We start from the raw sequence: 27,575 nt of genomic DNA, 5'->3' as shown, positions 1-27,575 counted from the left end.
TTTCTTCACTAATTGACCTATATTTGTGAAGTATCTGCATCGTGAGATATTTATACCATGCTAATTTATCTGTAATTACACGGTTTATTACAAACTCTATGGAATTTTAATGGTATTTTCCACGACAACAAGGCATTTGTGTGATTAAATCTTCGTTATCTAGGAATGTAAACAACATCTTATTCTACCGGAAGTAGAGCTGGACTCTGTAAATATAATATGTTGGACTTCCTGTTTGTAGAGCTGTCAATGTCGGCGTGATTATATAACAGACGAGATTTTAATGCTATGAGAATAGTGATGGCAATTAAGTGGAACCATGGCAAAGCAAGATATTTTACCTCATCTCAGCAGCACAACTGACGTTTGGTTTGGAATCACCCTTAGTAATAATCAAAATCTACTTAACTAATACAGATGTTAAAATTCCCAACTGTGATGAACAGGGAATCGGACACATATCAAAGTTACGATAGTTTGCTCAACAAAATGGAGCAAATAGAGAATACCAACAAGTAACCGAGACTGTACTTCCTGCAGAAGAAGCATACCATGGTCAATATTAAGAAATAAATGGGTACATTTAGGTGTACTGCATAGGAGCCCTGAGGTCAGAGGATTCGGGGCATTAATCGCTATTCAATGGCGGAATATAGCATTATTAACACCTCAATTCGGTTTATTAGATATATGAAGTATTTCCAAGTATAATATGTCAATTATTTGAAGTTCCTTTTATCCATATGGATATTAAAACATCCCGAATTGATATGTTTAGTAGTTTTATTTGTATATAAATTGGTATAAATACATATATTGTTGTTAATGTGTCATACATTACACGTAACCAGAAAAAACTTGATAAATAGATAAAGCCAGTTTGTATAATTATTTCAGAGTATATTGTTATGGCAGGACAATGATTCAGTGCGACACAAACTGGGTTGGCATTACATATGCTTGAATTATAGTGCATTGTTATAAAAGATAATGAACTGGACGGGTTTTTTTCAAAATGTTATTATGTAAATGTTTAATTATTCGCGATCAAACAGAAGATATCAAATAACATTTGACATGAATAAATACCCTTTTGATGTGCCCTTTGAATGGTAACACGCAACATCAGTTACGGCTATTTAAGGACGGTGTGCATGTGCTGCGTATGTCAATGTCTGAATGTTTTGCGAGGCTGTAGTGTATTTGTGTCGTTTTGTAACACTGAAAGTAGAGCTTTTGTCACATTATAAACCATTCGTCCCACTCCTTTTATGCAGCGGCAGATCGAGACTGTCAACACTTAGACCCAACCTGCAGGTTAAAATGGTTAAATATCATGTATATAGAAAAGTACTTCCTTGTTTTTGTCATGTTTTTTCTTCCTTTTTTTAGCACTCAGAAACAGTATAATACTAGCTAGTTTTGATTGTGACATGGAACATTTTTAGGTTTTTGTTTTTAAATTTATATTTTGACACAACAAAAGAAGTAGTACTTGTTGTTATAACGCTTATTGATGTTAACATAGTGATAGATATGGTAGACGTTTGATGTAACGTCAATAAAACACAATACGGTACATTTATTTTTGGTGGTTTTATTGTAGAACTCATCACCTAAAATATCAATTTGTAAACCGCCATTATAGGCAGTTTTAGAGGCTTCAAGTAATATAGGCACCCAAAAACAAAATATTATTTGTTAGCCTCTTTATCCAACTAAGCTTAAGATATTTTATGAAGTACTCTAGATTTATCATGCTTAGCCCTCCCTTCTTCTTGGATTGTATAATCTGTTTTCTTGCAACTGTATCTGTTGAGTTTCCCCAAAGGTAGGAGTTGATAACATTATTCAGTCTCTTTAAATAAATGGCATCTGGGCTGGGGAGACTTACATGATGTATAAACAGATGGACAATCTTAGACATAACTAATGATTTAATAACTGTAATACGACCCAATATTGTTTATCTTCTTTTTGACCAGTTTCGAAGAAAGGTCTTTATTTCATTTATTTTTGCCTCGTAGGTAAGTTTAAAAGATTTCATCCAGATAAGTATAAAAATAATATCTTGGGACTCTATTGGTCAATCTGTCTAATTTAACTTGAAGTCCCCACAAATCCTTTCAGTGGAATCAATCTTACTTCCAACCACATTACATTATTTTTTTCAATATTTGGTTTTATACCTGAATGGTTAGCATATTATCCAAGTAAATTAAAAACTGCAATAAGGGAACTATCCGAACCATCTAAAAGGAAACTTGTACCATCAGCAAACTGCAATAACTTTGTTGTTGTCCCTCATAATTACAAGACACAACGTGAATATACCACAGTCTCCCAAAACACGCACCTTGCACAACATACACGCAACACACCGCATACATGGGAGGCCGTCCTTACATGACCATAGCTGTTAATAGGGCGTAAATTAATACAAAAACCAAACAAACAATCCTTCATAATTAACCCTTTAATGTCGTCATTTTTCCTGACCATAATAGCAGGAATTTCGGCTCAAAGAATGAAAAGGTATGGCGAGGCCGAGTCACTTATAAATTGTACTTAACCCACGTCGTTTTGAGATCTCGAAAGCCCCGCATTGATTGTGTTGTTTCTGGGGTGAAATCTTGGAAACATTACTCGTCTACAAAGAAATAGATAATGTGCAGATAAATGTTTTTTTAAAGAATCGATATACACAAAATCAAAAACAAGGTATCCTGGTATTATCTTTTAGACAAAGTAGATCAGGACAATGTTGAATTGCGCAAATATTTTTTTCATTTTAAAATTCAACTTTATAATATAATTTCTAGCTACGCAAGCATCCGCCCAGCTGTATTTATCATTTCCTCTGGCCAAGCATTAATACCATAGTTTACTTTCTATTGACATCTAAAATTACGGACGTGTCAGAGGAAATGTATCACTGGAAAACTTCCAGAGAAAACTCTAAAGTATAGAGCGAAATATCCGTAATACACTAATGGTATTCAACGTAAAACATCTTAAGATTATATCCAACAATTACATAAAGCGTGATTTCTGGACGTATATACTTACAAAATTCTCAAAGCTTTTAAACATATGACAGGATAATGAAGTTTTATAACGTAGAAGGGGAGTAAAGCCTGTGGTGTGAGATGTACTGGGATCCGACAACCTGTCATTGTAGATTGGAAGGATCAACAGCCAAACGTCATAAGATAGTAGGGCTTTAAATTGAGAATGTCAATCAATGAGGAAAGCCAATGAAAATGTTCTGAGGCAAACATGGAGGAACACCAAAATATTGTAAAGACATCGGACAGGATTTATAAACAAGGTTTTTTTAAGATTCTTTTTTCATAATGTACCGCTTGTAATTGTATTTACATGTTGTTCGTTGTTATGGAAGTGTGACTAACTTTATGAGTAACTTCTATCAATCAATTTAAGTTCCATTGCATCATTCATTAAGAAAAAGATTTTAAAATCGTTCGGCACGGATTCTGTAGGTAGTATATTGCTATGATAATCAAAACACTTCTTGGTTTAACAATGGTGATAATATACAACATTGTACATTATTGAAAAGGTATGAAGTCTGGCCTTTGTATAAAGGGAACAAATGAAACGAACAAATGAAACGAAAAACATATAATTCTATTTTGCATTTTTTGTTACCCAATGATCATAAACACATAAACAAGTGTGACGCTTGGACAACTAGTTATCGTTTTTTGTAATCCGTTCGCAAAAATTACAAGACTCGTTTTTAGTCGTCTTTGATTATTAATACGAAGTACATCTCAACATCATTGAAGATCTATTGAAGATACAATTAATTATGAAAAAAGCTTGACATCTCGCGTTCTTTTAGACACCTAAACTATACCTGAAGTTTAATATTCGAATGGATTCTACCCGAATTGAAATAGTATTGACACCTGCACTGTGGGGGGATGTTAGCATTTTGTCTGCTGACCGTATTGTATTATTTAAAAAAAAAACCGGCTCAAATTCATCTACTTTTTTATTTGTAAATGTTTCTTGCGTTGCGCGTTTGCCTCTATGGTGAGGTTCTAGATTATGCCCCTTGTTAGAGACTTACAATAGTTTATAATGATGTTGGTTGCTGTTAGTGCTAATAAATTGCGGTACATGAAATAGATAAAAATGCAAAGTTTGGAATCACATCCAGGAATCACTGATGTATAATGTTTAACTGAATCCTTATCATTTATCATTGAAATGTATTCTTATGTACCAATTAAAGGTGTGTTAACTACATAGGATGGCTAGCAGAAAAATAACCGAAGATGATAAGCATTTGCTTCTGGATGTAACAAAAAGATGTCAAGTTGTGGACATATAATCAAGTAGCATAACTTAGGCCTCGTATCGAGATGCCCTATAGTAATCAAGTTATTCATCCGGGTTCAAACAGGACTATTGCTCTTGTTGAGTGATTCGCAATAATACCTAGATATAGTGTGTAAATTGGTTGGGCGAACTGGACTCAAAATAGTTGCTCATACCAGTGGTCATCTTATTATTCAGCAATGACAAAAATACTGTTTGTCTCTTTAAAAGGAAATGGTTCATTGTTCTGAAACTTAATACGATATTTCCCCATACCATCTAGATGTACAGTGTAACGTTTTGAACTAACAGGATTAAAAATCACTGCTCTGCGGCCATCTTGGATTTCAGCAAAAACATGAAATCAAAGGGGTTTTTTTATGGAAGAAAGAGATTTGTTCTAAAATTTAGAAGGATGACTTCCCTTTCTATTTAGATCGATCTGCTGAGTGATAATTTGGGCAAACTGAATTAAAAATGGCTGTTCAGCAGCCATCTTGGATTCTAAAATCAAAACATAAGTAGTTTTTTACCAGACTGGTACATACTGCATGTTGAAAGATATTTTAATTCTTGCTGATACAGGAGTAGGTTAGTCATTTAGCGGGGCTTATTATGACTCGTTAGCATTCCAGTTTATCAACCTGCAATTTTCTTATTAAAACAGCTAGAAAACACGTGCTATTTCGTCAATATCGAAAATCGTTCATAATATGTATTAAACAACTTACCATTTAATAGTCATCTGCTGTATCAATAACATCCATGTGCTGTTTATATCAATTGTTCGTATTTAAAACAGACGGATATGCGGGATATCGTTTTTCATTTCCGTTATAGTCACATAAGATGACAAGAAAAGGCGAAAGAAAAAGGGAATTTTAAAACCATTTAGCAAATGAGAATTCCGTGTGGCTTGTTACGAAAATAGTCACATTTAAAGGTTTGTATTTAGAAAAAAAGGTTTTGACTATAAAACCAGCGACGTCATCTGACGCAAATGACATAAAATCTACATAACATTCATGATTAAGAACGTCAAACCAGGACTGTAAAACATGCCTGACGTCATCATTAGAAACCATGGATAGATCTACCACAATCAAGTGACAAGGGTATTTATCAATGTGGTGAATCATGCGGCTAGGGGTAATATCAGGTAAAGAATATCGTGCCGTAAATCTGATATTTCGTGCCGTTTATCAAATAACCTTGTCACTATATCTGATGCTTCTCTCCCACGTCACGTCACACTATTATCTGGCAGTTATACGGCATTGTTTTATAAAGTGCACAGTAAACAGGCAATCTCTGGAGTGAGAAAGGTCATGCGCGTGTGGATCTGATCGCTGACGTGATGTGGTACTTATCACATCCAATATATTGTGTTTACACACAGGATTACATACACCAAAGTCTATTATATAAAATATCATTGTAAATAATAAATTTCTCTTCTCGGTTCCGACACAAAAATAAAAAAATGTTACTTGTCTGATTGTAACGTGTGTATGTCTGCGATGAGTTTATTTTATAAGAATGTTTTTTGATTACAATTTTTGCAAGTCTTAAAGTAATAATACATAAACACATAAATACGTGTAATTAACATATTTTCATCAATTTTTAATCAATAATTTCTATCAATGCGATGAGTCTTATTGTTGAGAAATATTTGAAATGGGTGAAAATTTATTGTTTACTGCATTTGTGTATGTTATGTGTTAATGATTTATTGCTTTTTTACCCTTAATGTTATCCATGCACGTGTAAGCGGCTGGAAAAGAGGAGAGCATAGCCGAGTTAAATATATCAACATGGATACAACAAAAGACTAATGAACAGTTGAAAACTTCATCACGAAATGTTTCGGACTAGCCTTGTAAGGAATGGTTTAGTGTTTAGCATTGGGGACGGGTTTGTCAGCAGCAATATGGACAATGATATTACCTTATCTGTCTATCACTAAATAACATACAGCAAGTGTGAGGCCAGCCAGTACCGTATTAACAACGTAACAAAGGCAGCGACAGACAGACATATAAGAATATCACAATGAACCGACGGAGAATCCTATGATTTATTCATTTTAGCACATTTCTCTTTCCTTATATATGCTATGAGCTGATATGATGTCGTGAATCATTACGTGTCAGCTAGACAAGAATTTGATTGCTGATATTGTAGGTCGCAGAACGCGGGTGTGTTTTATTGTCGGATGACTTTGCCTTCAGATATCTTTTAAACATATTTCTGATATATTTCGATCAACCTCTGCGTACAAATGGTCTTAGGTGATAGTCAGTTCATAAAAACACAAAATTAAAACAAATGACATTAGCTATAATAATTCATTGAAAATTATGAAAAATATTGGGTATCAGTGTGTTTATAGGTAAACAAGCAACGACAAATTAATCGTAACCAAAGGATAACACATAAAATAACATATGTCTGGTTATAGTTAATTTAAAGTAACAGTATTGTCATGCATAATGATATACTTAATTTATTTTTTATTATTGTTTCTTCAAACCAGATAAGTTGCTACCAATTACCAATACCTTTTTATTGACCATAACCAACATGAATTTGGGTGCAATGTGTAATTATAATTTGTTAAACTATAGGAGTATTGTACACTAAACTACATGGGTATTGTACACTAAACTATAGGTGTATTGTACACTATACTACAGGGTATTGTACAATTACCTACAGGGGTATTGTACACTAAACTATAGGGGTATTGTACACTGAACTACAGGGGCATTGTACAATTACCTACAGGGGTATTGTACACTAAACTACAGGGGTTTGTACACTGAACTACAGGGGCATTGTACACTAAACTACAGGGGTTTGTACACTGAACTACTGGAGCATTGTACACTAAACTACAGGGGTTTGTACACTAAACTACATGGGTTTGTACACTAAATTACAGGGGTTTGTACGCTAAACAACAGGGGCATTGTACACTAAACTACAGGGGTATTATACACTAAACTACAGGGGTTTGTACACTAAACTACAGGGGTTTGTACACAACTACAGGTTGTACATGACTATGTTGTACATAAACTACAGGGTTTGTACACTAAACTACAGGGGTTTGTACACTAAACTACAGGGGTTTGTACACTAAACATTGTACACTAAACTACAGGGGTATTGTACACTGAATTACAGGGGCATTGTACACTAAACTACAGGGGTTTGTACACTAAACTACAGGAGCATTGTACACTAAATTACAGGGGTTTGTACACTAAACTACAGGGGTTTGTACACTAAACTACAGGGGTTTGTACACTAAACTACAGGGGTATTGTACACTAAACTACAGGGTTTTGTACACTAAACTACAGTGCTTTGTACACTAAACTACAGGGGTATTGTACACTAAACTACAGGGGTATTGTACACTAAACTACAGGGGTATTGTACACTAAACTACAGGGGTATTGTACACTAAACTACAGGGGTATTGTACACTAAACTACAGGGGTATTGTACACTAAACTACAGGGGTATTGTACACTAAACTACAGGGGTATTGTACACTAAACTACAGGGGTATTGTACACTAAACTACAGTAAACTACAGGGGTATTGTACACTAAACTACAGGGGTATTGTACACTAAACTACAGGGGTATTGTACACTTAACTACAGGGGTATTGTACACTAAACTACAGGGGTATTGTACACTAAACTACAGGGGCATGGTACACTAAACTACAGGAGTATTGTACACTAAACTACAGAGGTTTGTACACTAAACTACAGGGGTATTGTACACTAAACTACAGGGGTATTGTACACTAAATCACATACACGTTTTGTCTTTCTTTGCTTGTAAATTCCTATTAAAAAATTCCGAAAAAATAAAAACCTGCCTAGCTTCTGAATTTAAAATTATCTCGTTTACCTTGAAGCAAAATGAAATGCGTGATGGCTTTACTTCCACAATCAGTAACTTGACCTGCACGTGACCTCATTTTGTAGGACGAAAACAAAGAATGACACAAACTAAATATAGTAGACATAGTTTAATCTTAAAGTTATAGTACAATTGCATGCTTTAATGCCATATCAATAGAAAATTCCTCTAGACTCTTTCGAGGAAATCGTTTTTCGTATTAAAGACGTTCCTGTAATATAAAATGTTTCATTATAGATAAGCTTCAAAAGGTATTAACAGTGTCTTACGTAACATATTGCATGATACCGGAATTTTGTCAACCATATCCCTGCCAATGATATCGATTTAGTCTCTTCATGGCAATGGTCAGAGAATCTAATCCGCTCGAGTTACTCCGCTTTGTGAAGGAGAAAGTCAATGTTCACATCAATATCGTCTAAAGGTTTCGATCGTCAATACTTGCTATTATTATCGCTAGTTATGATATGTTCCATAACCAAATTGATATTGCACACTGTGTCCAGTTTATATCCTTTATTGTTGGCTCTTAGTGCTGTTGACAGATTCACAACAATTTGTTTACAATTTACAATGGAATATATACCGTTAACAGTCGCAGATATTTACAAATGTACTTGTTTTAATTCATTTCAATAGCTTAAGTACAGCACTTGAACATTTGATACCAGTTGATTGTCATTACTTTCTAAAATCTTTTACGTATTTAAGCGAAACAACCTGGTATGGAACTTTAAGCCATGGGGATATGCTTTTAATGAAAGTAGATAAATAAAGGTAACATATCAAATTTCAAATCATTATTAAAGACCGGGTGCACACTTTGATCAAAAGGGCATCATCACATTTTGCAAATGAAAATTTAGACATTAGGGGAACACTCAAACGGTGACGTGCCCCTGTAATTACTATCTAACAGTACTACTGAGATATGCTTATTATTGATAATAAATCTCGATATAAATGCTAATCGAAGTGTCCATGCTCTGCTCTTTTTCTATCGTCCGTCTACACACAGACATATTTGGTTCGTTGCTTCCTTTGGTAAGGAAAGGCCTGAGTGGTTGATTTAACGTCCTATTTACAGCCAATGAATTTGATATTCAAAATGAAAACAAAAAAGATATAAAAGATATTAATATACTTTCATCACTTTGAGTTTTTTACACTGAAAATATGTATATATATATAATGAAAATAAAGTGAAACAAAGGAAATAAACGTAAGAAAATGTTCATTGGAAATAGTAAGAATTTATCGATAAATTGATGACATAGATCTCATGTCAAATCATGGTTATGTTTGACATTAAACGAATGTCTGGTGAAATACCAGATCAAATAGCTATGTCGAAGGCGATATTGTCGACTTAATTATACATTTAATAATATATACGCGCATATAAAAGTTTTATAATACATATGATTAACTGAATTCTGTTTAGTTGATTCACGAGATCGACTAGTCTTCAAAGTGATTTTGGAATTCTTTATGATAACTGCAACAAGTAATTACGTTATTGAGCAAAATGCTTTTAGGGGTTTCTAATCGATATATCATAAACATCATTTGCTTATGACAACATCATGCCGAGATATGAAAACAAAATAAAAATGAAACAAGAATAACGTAAAATAAGTGCAGTTTCCCTTATTAAATCATTTGATTGTGGATTTAATTTTGGCGAATTTTAAATATAGAACTATCTTTTTAAGTTTATTAATTTCGGATGTTGACCTACTTTAACAATTGGTACGAGTACCGAAATATTTGGAGGATTTCATTGGTCAATACCATCAGAGATATACCATATCACCAGACAGGCCCATTACCAGTGTTTTGTAAGCCCTATAATAGTGTTAGTGTAACCACCATCCCACCAAGCAATTTATTACGATGTTATAACAACATAAACGACAAGTAAACACCAACAAGTCATACGTATTGCTTGGCGGTGTTGCCGAAGGGAAGGTTAGTTTAAATACATCAACACTGTGACTGTATTAGATGTTGCTACACAGCTCAGAGTAATTCAATTAGGGCGCCTTTATTTTGCTTTGAAACTATAAATTCATTTTGTTTTAGTACCATTAGATCCGAGTATATAGCTTTGTTTTGATACAAAAACACATCTGAGAGAACAGGTTGTAATTACGCTGTATATCATGGCACCTGTTCACAGTGGCAGAAATGCTCGAATTGCTATGGCAAATCTATTACATGTACATGTTTGTAATTAACGCAGGCTGGAGTGTTGCTGTCATATAGTTAATGCATGTAATTCGAATTAATATGTCAAATTTGTATTTTAGCAGGACTGTATTTTCTATTTCATTACTTAAAAATAGATAATAAAGGATACTAAAAAGGCTATATCTAAATGTCTAATTGGAACACATGTTTATATTTAATATGTCAGTGACGCACTGATCCATAGTGTCTAATTGGAGGCACCCAAATATGCAACTTTATTGTAAGAAATAATAAATGACTCGTAAAACACGATAGCAACTCTATAAGATGAAGATTCTACAGACCAAAATAGGTAATTAAGTGGAAGGCACGTGCTTCAATAACATCATCGTCATAAACAGTTAGAATATGGAAGGAAATACCAGGAACACTCCTCTACTTTACAAAGATGGACTTTGATTAAATCAAAAAATCGTGTCTGACTAATGTAAAGCTCTATCTTTGAAATCCAGTATCAATATCATAAAAATAATATTCCTTTGAAATTGATTAGAATCGTAATATAAGCCAAACTCGTACGTAATAAATCGTAATTGATTACAGATAATCAAGACTTCGCTAAGACATTTGTACTGATAGAAAGTGGTGTTTTACGGGATCAAGTTTGTTGTGAAGAGAAACGATATTGCTGTCTGGTCCACGATGTAATAATGGTCTTTGATCACATTACAGACAGTCTAAAGAAGATATCTGGTTTACCACGGATCACATTCGCCAGAACTTAGGGTTGTAAGTGTTTACAATAGAGTAAACGAAGGGGGATACAATAAAGAATATATGATGTGAGTTACATATAGATTGATAACGTTTAGAAAGAATAAGTATTTTATGGATGAAGAAACTATCTCTGACAGCTGCAATGATATTGTAAATGTGGTCTTGTTGTTTTTAAAGAGGTACAACTATAAATACACGTTATGTGAAATACTTGAAATTTATTCACTTCACAAGAAAAAGCGTAACCAGATTTATCACATCTAACTGTTATAGAGCTGGACGATTAAGGGAATGTAGCTGGAATAGAGGTGTCCTTCTTACAGCATAAAGCTTTCAGAAAAACTGACCACAAAATGACAAAATATTCATTTTTCTTAAAGATGCTCCACCGCTGACAAATGGTAATTTTTCAATATTAAAAACAAGAAGAGAGGATTTAGTATTTTACTTCAGTTACCAAAGGAACTTACTTTACATCTTTGCCATCATTGAAAAGTTTGAGCTTCTAATCTTAATTATATGAGGTATGAAATATAAAAAAAATAATTAATTACATCCCGAAAAAAAATCCGTGGCATTATATCCTATATTGAATGAAGTACTGATTCGCATGCACCAAAGGCAAAGTAAATTATTTTATATTATTTTTTTTGTGTTAATTAGACATATATACACACGATTAGATACCAAGTATTGTTCAAATAATGAATACCATTTATGCTCCGTCGGTGGTGGAGCATCTTTAACATTTTCTTCAGGTTGGAAAGAATGGTTTATGTGATAATATTAGTTCTACAACCGTCTATAGATGATTTACGATGACTAGTACGATGTATACCCTGAACCGCAACATAAAGGAAAGTGATTGATTACAATACTAAATATACACAACAATGAGAAAAGAACAAATAGGCAAATAGTGAAACCATGTCTTAACGAAGCTGTATTATTGTACAAGCTCACATCTGGAATTCATAATCAAAATAACCATGTTGTGGCAGAAGAGTGACCGTCTCTGTTTTAAGTTGAAGATGTTAGCTTACAAATCCATATCTAGATCAAGTCAAAACATTTTAGTATTGGTGATGATATAGGCTTAATAATGGTAGACTAAAATCTTGTTGTTGCAAACACTGAAATAGTACACAACGGGAGTAAAAGGTTAATTATCCAGTGCTAATCCATAGTGTTTCAGAACAACTCTGCGTTCTTTGAAATGTCTCACGCACTTTAAGTCAACTATTTTGACTTTTTCAAGAACTAACAGTGCAAATGTCTTAACCATTGGGAGGCATTTTGGGAGGCATTACTGATATATACAACTTAAAGCTGTGAATGAATACTTCAGTACCCTATTTAATATCCTCATTACCGACTTGGGGTAGTCGTTATACAAGTCACAGATATTATAGTTAAAACAAATAATAGTGAAGTAACTTATCCAATACCTTTCCCAAAAAGTCACGTTTACAAGTCACCTTAGCTTTGCTTAAGTTAGGTTTTTATTATCGCGATTGGAATGCCGTAATTATAATACTTGGTTACGTGGGTTAAGCATTCGTTCAAAATCAAATGAACAGCCTCACAAAAAATGGAAAAAAGTAGTTATGGTCCTACAGCAGATCGGATATGAAATTTTGACATGATATTAAAACATTTCATCCTACTGTAATGTTATAAAGAAAATACAAACGAATATTGATTTATAACATCGATCTTTTATATTCAAATATTCTCATCACTGCTTATTTGTGTAATCAATATCGAATGTAAAACTTAATTGTATTATTATATCTTATCTTAGTATTTTTACACCAATGTCATCCGTACAAGTATATGTAGATTATGTACACGGTACGAGTTCGAATACTTGCAACCCATAAATTTCAAAATATTGTGATGTTCATTAAAGAAAGTAAGTTGAAACGTTTTCTCCTCTATTATTCAATTATCTGTCTTAATTAACCTCATAGAAAAGATTTTTCTTTTTCTTGAAAATAAAACAATTGTCTTCCCCCGATGTATTTTTGAATTTGATTTTATAAATGACAAGGCGTTTCCTAAAGTACCCTTGTAATCAACATATCCAACAGTTGGGGGGTTTATCCTTATATAACTTCATGCTCCTACAACTTAAAATTAACTCGATACAGAATAGACATTGAAATAGCCACCATTTGGTCATTATTTGGGCGAAATCTTAACAATAACATCAAATTGAATCGTTTTTCTCTGAAAAGTTAATGGAAACACCATTACTAAATATTATAACACGTGGCCCTAGTTCGTCTATAAAAAAATCGTTCAGCTGTTGATATGCCGAAGCTGACAACACAAGTTAACACATATATATTTTTAACTTGTATTGTCAGCTTTAATCAACATAAAACCAAAATGTAGAAAGGCCAGTAAATATATGTAATATAATTTTATAATGAATGCTTGCCGATAATCTTTAACAACTCAATTTATCAAAAGAATTGTCAGTAGTTAGTGAACAATGCCTCATAAGTTTGAGAAAAACAACATCACATGGTGCCCAATTTGCATTGCGTTTTTGCGTTATGTTTATCACATAAAAAATTCGTTTCGATGTTCAAAAGAAGTGTTTGTGTAAACAATAATCAAATATTAATAGAAATAAAGGAAACACCAGAAATATATTATGTAGAGATAAGTAGACATCTTTATGATTATCATTAGACTGTTGTGGTAACCATTAGTCACATTTCAGCCATTCATATCTTAATTGCGAAATCGAGGTCATTCTAGAACAAATGATAAGTATGACCTTCGATACAGGTCTATATTTTCTTACCTCCCATAACCCTTTGATGCCATTAACTGACAGTAAATGTAGGTAGGCCGTATACATGACGTAGATGAGAGTATAGCTATTTTAGTATTACAGAATGATCACAAACGTATCCTTCGAGAATCACTACAGAAATATGTCCCCATTTCAGACTTAATTAGGCTCCGTAGTAGCAATTTTAGTAGTTAATTTTATTAACACAGATATAGCATCTTTTGCCGTCGTGTTAATGGTTTATACGTGAGAAGCTCTAATAACCATCATATTGGTTTAATTCCATCGTGACCTTGTGGAACGTAATAAACACGCTATTAATCTTGCTGATAAGTCTCGATAGGTTACAACTCGCGATACTGACAGCTACTCGTTATTTATAAAGTTTTATTGTTTGTGCTTAGCTGACATATGTTGCGTGGATTCTCCTGATAAACATCTGAGGTGTTTCCACCATTAAAACAGGACTTCTATATGAATATGGGAACTTCTTTAAAAATAAACTTTAATTTACAAAAGCATGCCTAAATCAGTAACCTGTAGTTTGATTTTATTGACAGCATAGGTCGGTTTTATCAGTCCATACGAATAATTGGTACCTTTGCTATAATATAAGCAAATATGTAATATATAATTTCTGTTAATATTTGACTTTCGTGGTAATTATCTTCGGATTATAAGAAGCTTACACAATGGTTAAGCAACAAATATGGGTTAAGAGGATGTCAGGACTATTTAGTGAGGTTTTCAATTTCAATGTCCCAAAAATCCTTAGTAATAATTGCTGTTTATCTAATAACGAACAATTTCTTTTGACCGACGACAGAGACTGTTCATTTACTGGTCTATGAATAAGCCGAAAACTTCCCATTTTCAGTTTCTTATGTATAGTTTTTAGCTCACCTGGCCCGAAGGGCCGGTGAGCTATTGCCATGGCGCGGCGTCCGTCGTCCGTCGTCCGTCCGTCAACATTTCCTTTAAATCGCTACTTGTCATAAAGTACTGCATGGATTCTAACAAAATTTGGTCAGAAACTTCCTTAGGGGAAGGGGATTAGATTTTGCATAAATGGTGACCCTGACCCCCATGGGGCAGGAGGGGCGGGGCCCAATATGGGTAATAGAGGTAAATCCTATAAATCGCTACTTGTCCTAGAGTTCTGCATAGATTGCAACCAAATTTGGCCAGAAACTTCCTTAGGGAAAGGGGATCAGATTTTGCATAAATGGTGACCCTGACCCCCCTGGGGCAGGAGAGGTGGGGCCCAATATGGGTAATATAGGTAAATTTTATAAATCGCTACTTGTCCTAGAGTTCTGCATGGATTGCAACCAAATTTGGCCAGAAAATTCCTTAGGGGAAGGGGATCAGATTTTGCATAAATGGTGACCCTGACTCCCCCCGGGGGCAGGAGGGGCGGGGCCCAATAGGTGTTATAGAGGTAAATCCTATAAATCGCTACTTGTCCTAGAGTTCGGCATGGATTGCAACCAAATTTGGCCAGAAACTTCCTTAGGGGAAGGGGATCAGATTTTGCATAAATGGTGACCCTGACCCCCCTGGGGCAGGAGGGGCGGGGCCCGATAGGGGTAATAGAGGTAAATTCTATAAATCGCTACTTGTCCTTGAGTTTTGCATGGATTGCAACCAAATTTGGCCAGAAACTTCCCTAGGAGAAGGGGATCAGATTTTGCATAAATGGTGACCCTGACCCTACTGTGGCAGGAGGGGCGGGGCCCAATAGGGGTAATGGAGGTAAATCCTATGAATCGCTACTTGTACTAGAGTTCTGCATGGATTGCAACTAAATTTGACCAGAAACTTCCTTAGTGGAAGGGGATCAGATTTTGCATAAATGGTGACCCTGACCCCACTGGGGTAGGAGGGGCGGGGCCCAATAGGGATAATAGAGGTAAATCCTAAAAATCGCTACTTGTCCTAGAGTTCTGCATGGATTGCAACCAAATTTGGCCAGAAACATCCTTGGGGGAAGGGGAACAGAACTTGTATAAATTTTGACTCTGACCCCCTGAGGGCAGGAGGGGTGGGGCCCAATAGGGGAAATAAAGGTAAATCCCATAAATCGCTACTTGTCCTAGAGTTCTGGATGGATTGTAACCAAATTTGGCCAGAAGCATCCTTAGGGGAAAGGGAACAGAACTTGTATAAATTTTGGCTCTGACCCCCCGGGGGTAGGAGGGGCGGGCCCAATAGGGAAAATAGAGGCAAATCCTATAAATCGCTGCCTGTCCTAGAGTTCTGTATTGATTGTTAACAAATTTGGCCAGAAACATCCTTGAGGTTAACAGAATTCTTATAAATTTTGGCTTTGACCCCCTGGAGCAGAAAGAGTGGGGCCCCAATAGGGGAATTAGAGGTAAATATTCAAATATCTTAAAAAAAGAAACAATGAACTTATTTCAGAACATTACTTGGCATTACAAACCAGGTGAGCGATACAGGCACTCTGGGCCTCTTGTTGATGATTGACCTATATCGCCTGTCATGCGGTTTATTGATCTAGAAAAAATGACGAAGGGAAATAGGTTATCTTAAGCACTGACCATTACGATGATACATGTTCCTCTCCGTACGTCTATTATGGCGATACAACACATTTATCATCATCGGTGTCGGTTAAGCTATATGGTATTTATTTTCTCATTATTTATGCCTTTTTTCCTATTTTATTAGTTCAGGATTACATTATGTTGCATTTTTCACTAAAGTAACGGTATGTTGTATGTTTAATTAAAACGTTTTTAATTCCTTACCCCACCCAGCATTCATTTGTAGGCGGAAGGTATATCGTTTTTCGTGTTTATTTTTATGTGTATTCATAAAGCATTCGTCGTAGGAGAGCCATGGGTGATCGCACTACACATATCAGTGATCAATGTAGCGTGTTGTGATCTCCGTCGGTCTCCAACAATGTATTATAGATAGTTTTCCAAAGTCTTTAAAATAATTTTCATACCTTCTAAACATTTATCGCATGTTTGAGAGCGGGTTTTCTGCTGAAAGTTTCCTTTCAAGTTCCGATTCCCCAACTTCATCAAAATCTAACAGCAGCTCTTTTAAAGAATTTACATGTCAAAAGCATAAAAACTAAAGGAAATAAATTTGTTGAGTGGTTGGTCGGAAATAAATTACAGTAGCTAATATATGACAATTACATTTTAGGTTGTAAATGAATATGACAGTCTGTAATGTAAATTTAAAACCTCGCTTCAAAAACCAACCAACATCACACCATCTCTTCAGTATGATATTACAAAGTTATTGATCAACGCGCACTGATAAAGACGTATTAATTGTTGTGGTGAAGCTTTGGTTAAATAACAAATAGAGTTATGGGATCGACTGATTAAATTAGCGGATACATGCATTTAATACAGACATTGCTCTTTTTGTAGAATGGATTTGTTGTCTTACTTAAATGTCTTACTATATAAGTACACACGAACTTCTATAGGGCCACAGAATTGACAAATGGAGTGCAAGAATGATAAAATAGATGTCAGTGAAGATAACAGATCCGTCCATATATAAGGAGGAAATTTAATTATGTAGATTGGAGAGTGAAAGAGTGGTCAATAGTAATGGAGATATACAACGTCTCGGAAAACAAGACAAGACATCATGTTGCCACCGCATCTCTCATTCAACTTGACATGGTAACTAGATGTTCTTGTGGTAGAAACAGAAGCATGTCTTGTCACATAGAACCAAATAAGTCGTCCTCGTTCTCGACAATCACATGGGGTGACAGCGGCGGCTGGGGTTCGGTTAAAGAACAATGAACTATTCCTTATAAGGGTCGACAACAAACACAAGTACGTTTTTATCATGTTTTCATGTCTTTATTGTTCATGAACCCGGAGTTCCAGTCCAAGAACAACATTCATGTTGTTTAATGTGGTCGTCCTTATACGATGGAATTAAAAACAGAGAAAGTTATCAATGACGAAGTTTTCCTTTTCATAGAGAAACGACAAAAATATGTTATTAGTGTAAAATCTGTCTAAGCGAAGTTTTATTATTTAGATATAAAAACGACACTACTTTTTGAATCTTTTTTCTTAAAGCAATTATAAACTATAATTTCCTTGTTTGTGGGATTAACGGAACCAAATAAGATTTATACTATCGATTTTAGTCTTATCCGGAAAATGGTACGATTTGTACTATAATTGCTTCGTCCTAGATTGTTGATTCCGTCCATACATTTTCAAGCCTTCACATATAACACTTAGTATTGTAGGGGTAGTTTTGTTGGTTAAGTTGTTGATTTCTTTCACGAAGGCGAAAGTGTAATGGAATTAAAATCGTGGTCGAATTATATAGCGATGTTTTAACCATTTCAGTAACTTGGACAGGAAAATAGACGATTTTTTATATTGTGGGCGATATCTCTCGAAGGAAACGCCTTTCAAGAAAATTTGATTTATCGATATAAATTTTTAATCTCTAGATCCATCATGATCACTGGTCCTTTAATCACCTGTGTCATCCACCCCTACTTCCGACGCTCGCGCTAGTCCAGACATTATTGGCACCTTTAGACGAGAAGACGGATTGACGCTGGACATCTAGTCATGATCTAGGTACTGTGTGTAATACATCTTATACAAAATTCCGTAATTTGAGTTTGAGGGAGTTAATGCTTCTTTTCACTACCTATAGACCTTCATCAATAACAGCGATTTGATATAGCCAACTATATTCCTGTTAGTTTATGAGATAGATGTTTTACTTGCAATGATGTATTTGTGTTACACTCACGTGAATCTCCGAAATGGACAAACATTGTCAGATTTAGATAGTAGATACCAGTATATGAATATCTATAATCGTATCAAGTCACCATGAATAAATCTTAACTGATTTTATGTGGTTATTACTAGATATCCAGGGCTCCATCTAAAAGGGTGCCGCGTGCACTTTGCATCCCACTGCTGCTGTTTATTAGATTATCAAATGATGCCTGTCATTGCTCGTGTATTCTGTAACTGAGGAATCAAGAATTGGCTTCTACTGAAGTGAAATAATTCATTAAAGGAATTTATAATGTCATTCATCAAAAGTACTCGTGAGGAAATACGAATGAATTAGATGTATAAATCAATATTTGACAATCAAAACCAAGACGAAACGGCAAGGAAGTACAAACAGGTGATTTATGTTATTCTCTTCGCAACGGCTTTTGTCTCAACGTCTATCGTTTTATCAAGATAAACAGTACTTAACTATTTATTATCATTTATGTTCATGTAACTATATGCTGTAAACAGAGGCATATTTCCATAGTATTTATCTAAGATACATAAACAAGAATTCCTGATGAAGATAACTAGACAGTAAGCAATGAGATATTATCCGGTTCTAGTCCTAGATATTAATGAAATGAGGGAATGTGAATAGTTGATATAATAGTTATCTAAAAGCAAAATTTTAAAATATACTTGTTTTAACATATTTTTAATTATAAAAACCATGCATACCATACTATTCGCAGTAGAAAAAAAACTTCGTTGCATAAGTCCGATTGCGTATTCTTTCCAGCAAAGTGTGATGGTCGTTTACACAGTACCACCTTATACTCTGTGGGAATATATTAAGAAATTGCGGGATTCACATCACATAATGATACATTACATTTGCATTAAAAAGCTTCCGAACAAACATGTAAAAATACAAAATCAATGATGACAACTCAAAACAATTAAGTTCTCGATTAAATGGAAAGAGAAAATGTATTTGTTCTCAACCAGTCCATCGTAAATGGATGACGTCGAGGTAGTTAATCCATTCAAGCTGTTTTGACGTTAATGATGTTGAACAAATAGATGGTATAAACCGGTAAATACAAAGTTTGTATTTGAAACTGACATATAAGTATGTTAGCAGATCAATAGAGTTAATTTTATATAATCCACAATATAATGTTGATAAAATGCTAAAAGTGCATGCTGGCAAAGTTTTACTACTGATTTATCAGTATTTCCAAGTCATTCAATCTCTTTAATTTTTACTTACATTGAAATTAGGATCATAGAGAAAAAGAACAAAATATTGAGATAGACAATTTGTTACTGATAGTCGATGTTACCGAGAAGAAGCAGTTATTTAAAGGTAATGCTGGGAATATTCGTATAAGTCTAAATTGAACAGTTCAACAAGGATGATATTCCTGTATTCCTGTGATTGTTTTAGGCTTACATTTAGGTGTATCTGGGTGGTATTGTGGAATATTTATAAACAGTACAGTAGTAGAGCACTGAACAATACAACGACGGATAGACAACTAAAATGACCCGCTTTCTGTGCAGAAAAAGAGCCAGTTGTCCAACTTCTGTGTTACGTGTATTACGTATAAGAATATAATTGTGTATAAAACATATTCAAAGTTTGTTTTCGAAAACCAAAGTAAAAAATAATGTTCTCAGAGGAAAACACTCAATTTGATTTAAGAATATTCTTCTAAAAGTCAATAGATAACGACTTTTGATTAAGTCGCCTTCGAAAGCATTCATTAATTTCATATTCTCTCTCTGCGCGCTTAATGAAGAGTAAGAAAACTTATATAGATATTATCAAACTCATTTAATGTTATTTATAGTCTAATTACGTGAGATATAAACTGTAGTTGAATGATTATGTCTATCATTTGGAAGGCTGTAACCCAAGTACAATGTCATTAAAAGTAATGCATGGGTTGTTCCACATAGTGAATGTTGGTAGGTTTCATAGGTTGTTCCACAGAATGATTTTTGTTTGTTTGTTTGAGTTATTAACGTCCTATAATGAATGTTGGTAGGTTTCATGGGTTGTTCCACAAAGTGAATGTTGGTAGGTTTCATGTTGTATCATGATTTGTTCCACATAGTGAATGTTGGTAGGTTTCATGGGTTGTTCCACAAAGTGAATGTTGGTAGGTTTCATGGGTTGTTCCACATAGTGAATGTTGGTAGGTTTCATGGGTTGTTCCACATAGTGAATGTTGGTAGGTTTCATGGGTTGTTCCACAAAGTGAATGTTGGTAGGTTTCATGGGTTGTTCCACATAGTGAATGTTGGTAGGTTTCATGGGTTGTTCCACAAAGTGAATGTTGGTAGGTTTCATGGGTTGTTCCACATAGTGAATGTTGGTAGGTTTTATGTTGTTTCATGGGTTTTTCCACATAGTGAATGTTGGTAGGTTTCATAGGATGTTCCACATAGTGAATGTTGGTAGGTTTCATGGGTTGTTCCACAAAGTGAATGTTGGTAGGTTTCATGTTGTTTCATGATTTGTTCCACATAGTGAATGTTGGTAGGTTTCATGGGTTGTTCCTCATAGTGAATGTTGGTAGGTTTCATGTGTTTCATGTTTCATGATTTGTTCCACATAGTGAATGTTGGTAGGTTTCATGGGTTGTTCCACAAAGTGAATGTTGGTAGGTTTTCATGGGTTGTTCCACATAGTGAATGTTGTAGGTTTCATGGGTTGTTCCACATAGTGAATGTTGGTAGGTTTCATGGGTTGTTCCACAAAGTGAATGTTGGTAGGTTTCATGGGTTGTTCCACATAGTGAATGTTGGTAGGTTTTATGTTGTTTCATGGGTTTTTCCACATAGTGAATGTTGGTAGGTTTCATAGGATGTTCCACATAGTGAATGTTGGTAGGTTTCATGGGTTGTTCCACAAAGTGAATGTTGGTAGGTTTCATGTTGTTTCATGATTTGTTCCACATAGTGAATGTTGGTAGGTTTCATGGGTTGTTCCACATAGTGAATGTTGGTAGGTTTCATGGGTTGTTCCACATAGTGAATGTTGGTAGGTTTCATGGGTTGTTCCACATAGTGAATGTTGGTAGGTTTCATGTTGTTTCATGGGTTGTTCCACATAGTGAATGTTGGTAGGTTTCATGGGTTGTTCCACATAGTGAATGTTGGTAGGTTTCATGGGTTGTTCCATATAGTGAATGTTGGTAGGTTTCATGTTGTTTCATGGGTTGTTCCACATAGTGAATGTTGGTAGGTTTCATGGGTTGTTCCTCATAGTGAATGTTGGTAGGTTTCATGTTGTTTCATGGGTTGTTCCACATAGTGAATGTTGGTAGGTTTCATGTTGTTTCATGGGTTGTTCCACAAAGTGAATGTTGGTAGGTTTCATGGGTTGTTCCATATAGTGAATGTTGGTAGGTTTCATGTTGTTTCATGGGTTGTTCCACATAGTGAATGTTGGTAGGTTTCATGGGTTGTTCCTCATAGTGAATGTTGGTAGGTTTCATGTTGTTTCATGGGTTGTTCCACATAGTGAATGTTGGTAGGTTTCATGGGTTGTTGGTTGGTAGGTTTCATGGGTTGTTCCATATAGTGAATGTTGGTAGGTTTCATGTTGTTTCATGGGTTGTTCCACATAGTGAATGTTGGTAGGTTTCATGGGTTGTTCCTCATAGTGAATGTTGGTAGGTTTCATGTTGTTTCATGGGTTGTTCCACATAGTGAATGTTGGTAGGTTTCATGTTGTTTCATGGGTTGTTCCACATAGTGAATGTTGGTAGGTTTCAAATTGTTTCATGGGTTGTTCCACATAGTGAATGTTGGTAGGTTTCATGTTGTTTCATGGGTTGTTCCACATAGTGAATGTTGGTAGGTTTCATGGCTTGTTCCATATAGTGAATGTTGGTAAGTTTCATGGGTTGTTCCACGTAGTGAATGTTGGTAAGTTTCATGGGTTGTTCCACATAGTGAATGTTGGTAGGTTTCATGTTGTTTCATGGGTTGTTCCACATCGTGAATGTTGGTATGTTTTATGCGTTGTTCCACATAGTGAATGTTGGTAGGTTGCGTTCAAATTGTTTGACAATCGCTTATAATTTTGTTCATACTTTGCAAGATGATAATGAATAGCAAATTGAATCGTAGACATTTTACGTTCGGTTTTATTTTATATCTTACCTTTCAAATTAGCCAAGCAATAAAGCCAAAACGCAGTACATGTCGAGTTTTCGTTTCCATAACTGTGTTAAAACGTATGGTATTTATTTGTATCGTATCTAGACCTGACACCATAGATTATGTCATTGCTATGATTTGCAATGTGAGTCAAAGTCTTCAAGGTGCTCGAACATATCATTTCCGTCCTTTCTAATGAATTTATTTAATTCAAGATCAATTCTATCCAAGCTTTTAGTTGCCGTCCGCATATATAGAAGTCTATGTCTATCAGTTATGGATATTTCAGAATATTGTGACAACAAAACCATATCCTGTTTTTATGGACGTAGTTAAACCATTCATCATTCTATAGGGCCGTTTATGGAAGGTTTTATGTATGAGTCCTTCAGCTTTAATTTGACATATTAATTGATAACAGAATATTCCCAATGCGACTGACACATCTGTTATTTCCGTGACGATTTCGGTATAAATAGTGCTCAATGTAATGTAGGTCAGATGTATGGCGCATTGACATATTGGCAAAGGATGGTGTGTAAGAACTGAGAAACTGGCGGAGACGCGTGGAATTCCCAAGGGATATAGCATGATATATAGACCCGTAATATGTTCAATGACATTTACATACTGACCATGTCTTATACAGAGGAAAAATCAAGACACATTATAATATAGTCTGTAGAAATTAATGTAGTGTTAATTTCGATACAATGGAGTCTCTTTAGAAATTATTTCATTTTCTGCCTATGGTTACGTTTAAGCATTGAAAGTCTTTCAGTTGGCATTCATTGCCAATGTGAATGCCAACTGGACAGAGACAAATTCTATGAAGCGCGCTAGAATTTTCCTCTGTCAAGTGCCAACTGAAAGACGATCAATCCTTATATTTATATTTGATAGCAATTTTACGATGGAATTCTAACATATTATACAATCATTATGAATAAAGAATTCATTGATCGCTCGCAAGACAATTGTGACATCACAATGATAATGACCTCATAACAAGCGGAAATCAGTTCATAGACTGATGAATGTCAACTGCTTTTGGTATGGTTGTATAGTGGGACTGCAATTAAAATGTTTATATTACTGAGCACTCCGTAAAATGCCGTTTATTGAACTGGAAAGGCTATATCGGTATTCCTGAACACTGTTTTGAGAAGAAAATGGAAGCTACATGTATGTTCGTCAAATTCTAAATATCATATTCATAAATCTGATATACTTATTTCCTAAAATGACGAGGCATTTGTATGACAATTCTAATTATTTTGGTCTTTTCGTTTCCTGGAGAATGAATACTTTTATTCGAATTAAGTGAAAAATATTGGCATACCAAAGCGCTAATAGAATTGGTTCCCGCTTTACGTGTAAGAACCAGTTAAACGTTTCTTGATTTGTTCTGCTGCATGCTAGGATGACAAAATCACCCATTTCATGGCGTTGTTTATTAATATTAATTTTTCGTGGAAACGAACGTGCCGTAATACAATAAATCACGTCAAAATGGTATTGTGTTAAAGTAATACCGCATTCGTTTTTACAAACATGGGAGATATACGTGTAGAGCTGTTCTGAGATAATTTACAATCAAAATATATCACATAAGTCAGCTATATATCCACTAGGAAACGACACACGTTGTATTCCAGTGACAGGGACAAAAGATTGGGTTTCCTCTATGGCCTTAGCTTTTAGAAGGACCGATGCTGATTTACTAATCGCCATTCAAAGCTGTAAATGTTTCATTTTACTATCTTCTTATTCCGACTTTTCTTTCTTATAATATTAGTTTAGATGTTAACATGTTCGATTTGAAACACTCGATTGAAATTGGGTATAAGTTACAATTTATTATCTGATTCCTTTTCTGTGTATATATATTCGATATTCATAACAAGGAGTCAAAACACGAATATAAACCGCAGCCTCCAAACCAAACACACCCCAACGCATTGCACAGATGGAGGTCGTCCTAAAATGACCTTGACTGATAATAGTTTGTTAATCTAATAACCCAAACCAAAGTGATATTCACATTATTATGATCCAGATTATGAAGGGAATATTGATCTTTTGTAGCAAATTTCAACCAATTATTAGCCTACATGACCGACAATGCAACTTAAAAGATGCTATTATTTCAGAAACTACACCTCTAAAAATCAGACATTGTAATGGATAGCTGGTGGATGTTTTTATTAGGTCACCTGACCAAGGTCATGGTGGCCTATTGCGATAGTCTTTTGTCCGTCTTCGTGCGTCGTGCGTCGTCCGTCGTGCGTTAACATTTCCTTGTTACCGCGATAACTTGAATAAATATCAATGTAGACTAACATTGAAAATATATCATACGAGTTCGAAAATCAGCTTGATTTGACGGTAACTTACGGAGTTATTGCCCTTTGCACAATAATTATTATTGGTTTGTTTGTTTGTTTGTTTGTTTGATTGATTAATTAGCGTCCTATTAACAGCTATGGTCATGTAAGGACGGCCTACCATGTATGCGGTGTGTTGCATGTATGTTGTGCGAGATGCGTGTTTTGGGAGACTGTGGTATATTCATGTTGTGTCTTCTTGTATAGAGGAACTGTTGCCCTTTTTATAGTGCTAAATCACTGAAGCATGCCGCCGAAGACAACAAGCAATACACCCCACCCGGTCACATCATACTGACAACGGGCAAACCAGTCGTCCCACTTCCTGTATGCTTAGCGCCAAGTAGGAGCAGAAACTACCACTTTTATAGACTTTGGTGTGTATTATTAAACTTTGTGAACACGATAACTTAAGTAAATATCAACCGAGCTTAATGAAACTTTGTATGTAGACTAACATTGAAAATATCTTGGACGAGTTCAAAAATCAGTTTGATTCGACGGTAATTAACGGAGTTATTGCCCTTTGCACTAATGATTATTATTGGACTTTGTGAACGCGATAACTTGAGTAAATATAAACAGCGCTTAATGAAACTTTGTATGTAGACCTATTAGATATATATATTCCTGATTCGTGAACAAAAGACAACCGTTGGCTATTAAATGACATAACTAATTTGTATCAAGTATCAGGTGACCGTTAAGGTCGATGGGCAAGCTGTTACATATGTATGTATACATGTATGGTAATGTACTTTTGCTTTTGTAAAATTGTGGAAAATTATTGGGGAAAAAAACCCAGAAAAAAAGGTTATTAGGCAGGTGTAATATATAGTTTTTCCGTAAATATGCTTTTCATATCGACCATAAGAGTCATACTAAGATAGTATCTAAGTGCCACTTTCTAATCGTTTTGTTTTGAGGTGACATTGTCATGAACTTGTACTGGACACTGCTGTGACGCCTGGGAGACCGGCCTGATAATTGTATCTTCCTGATTAAAGTTCAACATTGATTACATCGCGAAAGCCTCCAGACATATTGATGGAGTGTCCTTACCAGCCCGTCGATTGATGAACAGCATTCATACTATCTGTGTCACCAAGACACTTTTGTGACCAGATATCGTCCAACATTGCTGCAGATAAAGCAACATCTGTGCGGCAATGACCAACTAAGAATCCAGAAATGAACATCTGACTCGCACATGTCAACCTAAATACAATATTTCATATCTGGTCACGACACCAAGAGAATAAATGGTAATGAGTTACCAATCTAAATGTAACGTTGTAATTTCAGACACGAGATGAAAGAAAATAATACAGCGCTTCTATAGGATGTTAACATTATTTTTATTTAAGGTGACAGATATGGAAAATAATTGTTAAGTCTTTACATATTTATATCCGTATATGTGTATAATGTGGTTCGTTTGTCTATGTATCGCTAGGTTTTTTTTTCTTTAGATTATGATTTGGGTCACCAAAAGAACAATTATTATCCAGCGAAATATAAATGTAAGAGAACATGTATAAGAATGATATTAATAAGCATATTTCTAAATAGCGACAAGACAGCGCCATCTGCCGACGATGACATATTATATCCAGCATTTCAAATCTTCAGAATTAACGTTACTGACAGAGTTACCGTCTCACAGCTTTTTTTAGATTTAGCCAGCGGAAAGAATTCTCATTGAGACACTTTCACCTGCCTCACCACTACTAAATAGTACATATAATCACGTATTAACGGCATCATTTCAACAATAAAGATATAGTTGAAAATTATTGACACAATAAAAGCTTTATAAAATAAACAAAACAATTTCATTTAAATCCTTTGGTTTCCACGTTGTTAATGGTGACAAAAAATGTATTGTTTTACAACTTATTATAAACTGACGTCAAAGCGTTGTCAGTCGGGAACTTTAATTTATATCTATGTTATGAATATCGAGTTGAAAAGTGATTATTATCATTTAACTGTTAACAAATGGTAGCATACAGTCCAAACGTATTTCATATAAAGGACAGTTTGCCCTATGCAGTTTCTGATTTGGAACGTTTTATCAATGCTGCAAATTCTTAACAATCCAAAGTATCAGTCAACAATGTAATGAATCATCTTCATATCAATTTCCTACTTCTCTCCGTCTCTCGTT

At 34.9% G+C, this 27,575-nt stretch overlaps 1 protein-coding gene across 1 annotated transcript in view; it reads right to left on the bottom strand.

The window, feature by feature from the left end:
- Nucleotides 1-21,201, bottom strand: part of LOC138324328 (QRFP-like peptide receptor) — a 72,623-nt gene extending 51,422 nt beyond the window's left edge. Inside the window, exon 1 of the mRNA XM_069269404.1 lies at nt 20,962-21,201. Coding sequence (XP_069125505.1) covers nt 20,962-21,201 — 240 coding nt within the window. The remainder of the gene's footprint in view (nt 1-20,961) is intronic.
- Nucleotides 21,202-27,575: the final 6,374 nt, after the last annotated feature.

The sequence above is a fragment of the Argopecten irradians genome, chromosome 5, assembly GCF_041381155.1.
Source record: "Argopecten irradians isolate NY chromosome 5, Ai_NY, whole genome shotgun sequence".
Classification (NCBI taxonomy): Eukaryota; Metazoa; Mollusca; class Bivalvia; order Pectinida; family Pectinidae; genus Argopecten; species Argopecten irradians.
Note: the sequence above shows the minus strand (reverse complement) of the source record. Positions and strands in the feature narration are given on the sequence as shown.